The following is a 6,958-nucleotide window of genomic DNA, read 5'->3' as shown; positions in this document are numbered from 1 at the left end:
CATAACTATTTACAACAAAATATATGAATATTCAATTGTTGAGCCAAATATGGATTAACACATTCTCATTATTTTTTGGGCTTCAATTATCAAGTCCAATACATATAATTTGAGCCCACCACCTTCACTTATATCTTCCAAGACCAAATTAAAACGACGTCGTATTTGCGTGAGCAAATTTTTTATATATATATAAATTATGATATGTCATGTATTGTTACAATCTATTTGTATTGTGTGCAATAAGGAGCATATGGTAAACATACCCTTTCTAACGGAAAAATATCAACCAAGTTTGGTAGTATATATTCATGATATTCTAATATGAGAAGTTTCATAAGGTAATACTTCGTAAATGATTTATGAACTTTTATATTGAATGTGTTTTAACTCGGTTAGTTTGTATGTGAGTTTTCCAAACCCCATCCCCTAAATCCTCTATTCTAAAATTCTAATTCATAAAATCCCTAGACTGTTAATTACAATTTGCAATTGGTGAAGTGGAGAAGCAACACATCAATTTTCTAATAGGAGCATCATAAATCATTTCGTAATCTCATTCTCTTAATAAATAGGGATTTCATGCTTATGCACATAGCTTATCTCATAATTTCCTATCAACTAGGAACATCATACTTGATCACATAATTCACTTCATAATTCCATCTCAAATAGGAATAACATGCTCATTCGCATAGCTCATTTTACAACTTCATTTCAAATGAGTATATCAAGCTTAATCGCATAGCTTAATCATAATATCATTTCACATGGGAATATCATGCTTAATCATATTATCAATTCACATGGGAATATCATGTTTAATCTCATAACTAAATCATAATATCATGCTTGATCAACAATTTATCTCAACTTAGGCAACCAGTCAAATCAAGCACCCGGACCTCCACGGTTAAATCGGAACCACAAACGCGTAGTGACCAGACCTAATAGGCAAGGGGATACGCCCCAAAACCAGCTAAACCCAACATACACTGTAAGATTGGCAGCAGAGCGTACAAGCCCGTCGTCAGGACCTTGCGGGGCAGTGGTTGATGAGTGGCAGGGCTCCCAGCCCCACCACTCGAGACCTGCCACTACGTAGAGAGGGGGCAGAATCCCATCTCTCGTCATTTTCCTCCATCTGCAACTCCTAAAAAATCCATTCTCAGACATTAGCATATTCTCAACACCTCAACAGTGGCATTACCACATTTAAACATCAACATACACATCAAACAAAACACAAAACGTCAATAAAGCTCATCACAAAGCACCCCCACAGTATATTCACATTTCACACATCATCCATAAAAAATAATAGGTTTTAGGTGTCCATGGGTTATACCTCAAGCTCTCTAGATCACTAGCTTGAATCCTTCCTCCTTCCTTACTCTTGGCCGCTAACTTCTCCTCCTAACCATGCATATTAATGGTTCATTCGCAGACAACAATCATACACAAAGAAAATGAGTATTATTCATGGAAGAAAGATTAATAGAAGAAGAAGAAGATAAAATGCTAAGGAAGATGAAGGAAGAAATTATCAAAGAACTATTACTAAAGCTTGGGAGACTTGTTGGTTTTCTCCTGCAGATTGAAGAGGCAAATGGAGGGATTAGAGAGCCGAGGAATGAATAGTGTCATATATATATGCATACAACACTTCCCTTGTACTTGAATACAATCCTAGCTCTACAACCAGTTCTGTTTGAAACTTTTATCCTCTTTGGGATGGAAGAACATTCTCCTGCATCTGCATTTGATTTAGAATTAGAATGTTGAGCACCTGTGTTCTTAAATCCTTCTCTACTGCACATGATATTCTTTGTGACTATCGTCCCATCCCATGATTTTACTCCAGTATTGTGTCATTCCAGGAGATATTGACAAAGTATAAGTATCGTTGTTGTTACTAGGACTCATACTGAGGTTGTAACAGCGATTGAATTCAAGGTGTGTAGGTTAAGTGTTTCAGGTGCGTGATTTTTATCCTTAGGGTGCGCGTCTTTAAGCCCTTAGGTGTGCCAAAATAACAATCATAGAATTTTAGATGTAAATCACTAAAATCTTATACTGAAACCTTAAGGTGCATGTATGTACTGCTTAATGTGCATATTATTCCTAATTGAAACCCTAAGGTGCGTGTTCTTGAATTTAATATCCTATTTGAATTCGCGATTGAACGATGAAGATAATATACTTGATAGCCAATAATTGAGATTTGAAATCAACTGAGATTAAGCAAGAATGGAGATTAAGAATCCATGGAGAGTTTGGAAATTAGAGATGCGTGTCGAAGGAGATTAGAACAAAAAGACAAAAAAAATACCCTTACTTAGCTGTTCTAGTTAAATTCGAGTTGTCTTTGCTGTCCGTTAGATCTACGTTGATCTAAAGCTTAGATTTAACCCGATTTTTTACAGGAACTATGCTTTGCATGGGAACCCCTAAACCCTCCATATATATGTATATGTAATCCATATTTTGAATATAAGTCTTCACATAATTGCTTAAACAAAGCGAGTCCATTCTAAATGCATTTACACATCGAATAGGATGTCCATTTAACACTTCTCTCATCCATTCCTGTCATCTAAAAAGTGAAGTCATACAAGGTTCTTTATAAATATATTTATAGTAATATGTTTTGGTTAAAGCAATTGTGGCATACGATGTTATAATTGCACAAAGTGCATGCTTTCTCTTTTTCCTTTTCCGTTCCAACTCCATGATGTACCTAATAAATATAAAATAATGAAAACCAAACATATTGAAATAATGTTCAAACATAAGAACATATATTTTAAAATATATAAAGTGAAACAAAATGTTTATAGTTCATAAAATTAATTCATACAAAAATTAATGTTCAAACACACAAATGTCAAATTGAAATTACAACCAAACATATTGAAATAAAATGAGCATTCACTTGCTTGTATCATGCATATACTTCAACCAAGCTTTTCTAGAGAAGTCATCATCAATATTGAAAAAAATTTCCCTATTCAAATCATCTTTAAGAAAGCTGAGAGAAAAACACCACAAATCTCCACCTTTTTCCATAATACCATCAGTAACCATGCGGTTAATAACATTTATTGCTGCAGCAAGACTAACAGTTGTAGTGCTTTGAGTATTCACAGTACTATCCCCTATTAAAACGTCCAATGCCCGATTTGAATTTGAAATCAAACTATCCAATTGACTAGAAAGTTGAGTTGCTCCTCCCGATTGTCTCCTCTTACGCTTCATTTGAGTGGGTTTAAGACCAATATTTTGAGTTTCTGCACATTTTCTAACATTATTACTTTGAGATTGTCTAGGTACTTGAGTACCACTAACATCCTGGTTACCAACACAATGGTTCACCTCACTCATGAAATTATTCCAAAATGAAGACTCATCTACCTCCAAATCATGCAATTGGGAAGAATGTTGGTTATCCTGAGAATATACAAGAATAGAAAAGGGTTTTAATTGGGAAGGGTAAATGATGTCATTTCTTTAAAATAATAAGGTTAAAGATGGAAAAAAAGTTAGGAAGCTACTAGCTTATTTTGAAACGCTACCTTAGGTAGCGTTAAAAAATAAGCTCTTATTTTAAGATACTAGCTTATTTTAAGAATATTACCAAACATAACTTATAGCTTATTAGTAGCTTAAAATAAGCTATAAGCTCTTAAATAAGCTCTGCCAAACGGAGTGATAATCTATTAAATTAGAATTAAGCTCGAAAAGCATGAGCATGAGTTGAGCCGAGTATTGATCCAAAAAATTTGCATTCAGAAGAGCTCAAACTAAACTCAAACTTTATTTTTCTAAATTAAATCAATTTTCAAATTTTAACTATTCACATCCAGCCAAACACCTTATGCTCAAATGACATGTAGTGACTCTCCATATGAGAGGTTATGAAATCGAGTCTTAGTGGAAGCGATATTGACTCTTTGTGCTTCAACATGTTGAAAAGTATTGATGAACAGTATATAGATACTACAATGTAATAGGTCAGTTGTATTAAAAAAAAAAAACTATTCAGATTCAATTCTACTCAATTACCCGACTAACATATAACACCATTAACTATTGGCTCTTCCAATCATTTTTTTTAAATAAATAAACTAAAAAGTAGTATAACAACAAAATGAAGGGGCAAATTATTGTGTAGACCGTGGTCTTCATAGCTGTGTGTGAGCCATGATACAAGGTACATTTTTAATATATTTTTTTTTTGAATACTACTAACTCTATTACAATGCAGTAAGAGTTAGTATTGTCTCCACTGAGGCTCGAACCCACCACCTCCCGTATAAAGGGAAGGGTTTGATGCCACTGGACTACAATTTTTTGATAAAATATAAAATAATGTATTTTCAGTACTCAAATAATATATATACTTTTAAATAATGTATTTACATCTACGAATAATATGGGGAATCGCAATTCCCCCCAAACTACATCCAACCAAACAGACCATTAGTATATTAAAAATAGGGGTGTAAACAAATCAAATAATTTTGATTCGATTCGTGATTCGAATTCGAATATTTCGAATACGAATCCGAATTCGAATACACATTTTGATTCGAATGTTATTCAAATCCAAATACAAATCAGGATAGATTCGATTCGAATAGTATTTGAATATATATATAAAGAAACTAAACTAGTAAAGGCATAAACCCTAAGCTAAAATAAAAGTGAGAGCAGCGGCTTCGGTGCTTCACCCTTCAGTCTTCCCAATTCGGCAGCCGCAGTTCCCAACTTCGCCTCTTCCACCAACTACGTCGCCCTCTTCACGACCGGGGCAATTTTGTTATATTTTATCTTAATTTATTGAAAAATTTAGAAAAAAAATTAAGATAGTCATTTCGAATTCGAATATTCGAGTCGAATCGAATATATTCGAATAAATTGGTCGAATCGAAATTTAGGATTCGAACACTAAATGAATTCGAATTCGAATACTCATCAAAATAATCTAATTCGAATAGAATACTGAAGTATTTGACTTGATTGGATTCGTTTACACCCCTAATTAAAAATGTACTTTTTATTGATGATCCATGATCCACACAGTTGCATAGACTAATTATCCATTTAATAATGATTGAAAATTTGAAATGAAGCCTTGTGGGCCAGCATCATTTTTACAGCAGAACAGCCCAATCCAATATTCAGAACGCACATATATGCTGCTCTCTTCTAATCTCTGGATCGTCCTTAACCCTAGCCTAGCCACCACCTCTGCTCCAGCGAAAAGCCGCAGCCCTCCTCCTCGCCGCCGGAGAAGCAGCCATGGGTCGCGTACGCACGAAGACAGTGAAGAAATCCTCCCGCCAAGTCATCGAGCGCTACTACTCGCGCATGACCCTCGACTTCCACACCAACAAGAAGGTCCTGGAAGAGGTTGCCATCATCGCCTCCAAGCGCCTGCGCAACAAGATCGCTGGCTTCTCCACCCATCTAATGAAGCGGATCCAGAAGGGACCCGTTAGGGGCATCTCGCTCAAGCTCCAGGAGGAGGAGAGAGAGCGCCGCATGGACTTTGTCCCCGACGAGTCTGCAATCAAGGTTGATCACATTGAGGTTGACCGGGAGACCATTGATCTGCTCGCTTCCATGGGCATGAGTGACCTTCCTGGAGTTGTCCTCAAGGAGGAGCAGCAGCCAGTCATGATCGCCTCCGCCGGAAATTACGGCGGCTTTCGTGGCGGAAGACGGTACTGAAAAATGAATTGGAATACTGATTAGTATAATGTAGACTTGATGCTACTTTCATGATTAGTTTCGAGTATTCTTGCGCGATTTTGGATACTTTTTTCTACGGATTTTGTCAATTACTTGCTGAGTTTTGGTTTATAGTCCTGGATTTGCTATTTCTCCTATCTATGCATTTTATTCATTTCAAGTTGGGTAATAATTTATCTGTTCCTAATCTTTAATGTCTGTTTTCCACTTTTCTGAGAATACTGAATTCTATCTTATGCTTTGAAATGTGAGTAGACAGATAATATACATTTGTGGTTAAAGCCATGGCTTTTGTCTTCAGTTGTTTGTGTTTGGTCTTCATTACAGCCAAAATGTGTACTTGTTTTAGGCAATGGTTTTGTGAACTTACTAAATTAGTTTAGCTAGACTACTTCCCTTTGATTCTTTGTGTCACTATAATGCCATTGCATATAATGGGTGTCTTGTGTTGCATTTAGGGGTGTTTGGTTCGATGTAAGTTTCGAAGTAAGTTTAGGAATCTCACATAACATAGAGTTCCCTTGGATATTAACTAAAGACAATGTTTGGGAATTCCCTTTGTAAAAGTCAGAATAACAATATTTTATGTAATATAACATTCCGAAGAATCTCAAATAACTGGAAAATGTGATATAACTAACAGTGGTTCTTAGGCTGAATTTATCCTTGAAGTTGTTATACATGTAAATTGTTATTATCCTTGGAATTGTGATACTTGTAAATTGTTATTATCCTTGCACCCTTTTGTCCTTTTTTATTACTACGAATTTGTTTTTTATTATATTATAATGTGTCATTGTTGTGAAAGTGGCAATAGTCTGGATAGCAGATGATAGCTGTGCTAGCCTTTTGTAGTTGTTTAAGTTCTTCAAGCTTTTGCTCTGATAATAGCTTTGAGTATCTTCAAAAAGGATTGCAGTTTGATGCTAACATTGCTTAATTCATACAATCTTATGGGTCTCCCGTCTCCATTATCCAGTACTGAAAGATTGATGTATGGGCTTTGTTCCTTTTGTTGCCTTTGTAGCTAGTGGCTAGGTTTAGCACTATAAAACCTCAATCACAAAAGGAAAATGCGTTTGCACCAAATATGTTGCCACAAGTCTTTGCAAAAATTGGCATATTTAAGCCAAATGTTACATCTCTCCATGAATTCATGGTTCAAGATTTGGTAAATAGCATGGATGGGGTTATTGGGGAT

The 6,958-nt window shown here is 35.4% G+C and overlaps 1 protein-coding gene across 1 annotated transcript; it reads left to right on the top strand.

The window, feature by feature from the left end:
- Positions 1-5,211: 5,211 nt before the first annotated feature.
- Positions 5,212-5,929, top strand: LOC116019958 (40S ribosomal protein S17-4-like). The gene has a single exon (XM_031260366.1). It carries the CDS (start codon positions 5,305-5,307, stop codon positions 5,734-5,736), a length of 432 nt encoding a protein of 143 aa, XP_031116226.1. The 5' UTR covers positions 5,212-5,304; the 3' UTR covers positions 5,737-5,929.
- Positions 5,930-6,958: the final 1,029 nt, after the last annotated feature.

The sequence above is a fragment of the Ipomoea triloba genome, chromosome 1 (assembly GCF_003576645.1).
Source record: "Ipomoea triloba cultivar NCNSP0323 chromosome 1, ASM357664v1".
In the NCBI taxonomy this organism is placed as follows: Eukaryota; Viridiplantae; Streptophyta; class Magnoliopsida; order Solanales; family Convolvulaceae; genus Ipomoea; species Ipomoea triloba.
Note: the sequence above shows the minus strand (reverse complement) of the source record. Positions and strands in the feature narration are given on the sequence as shown.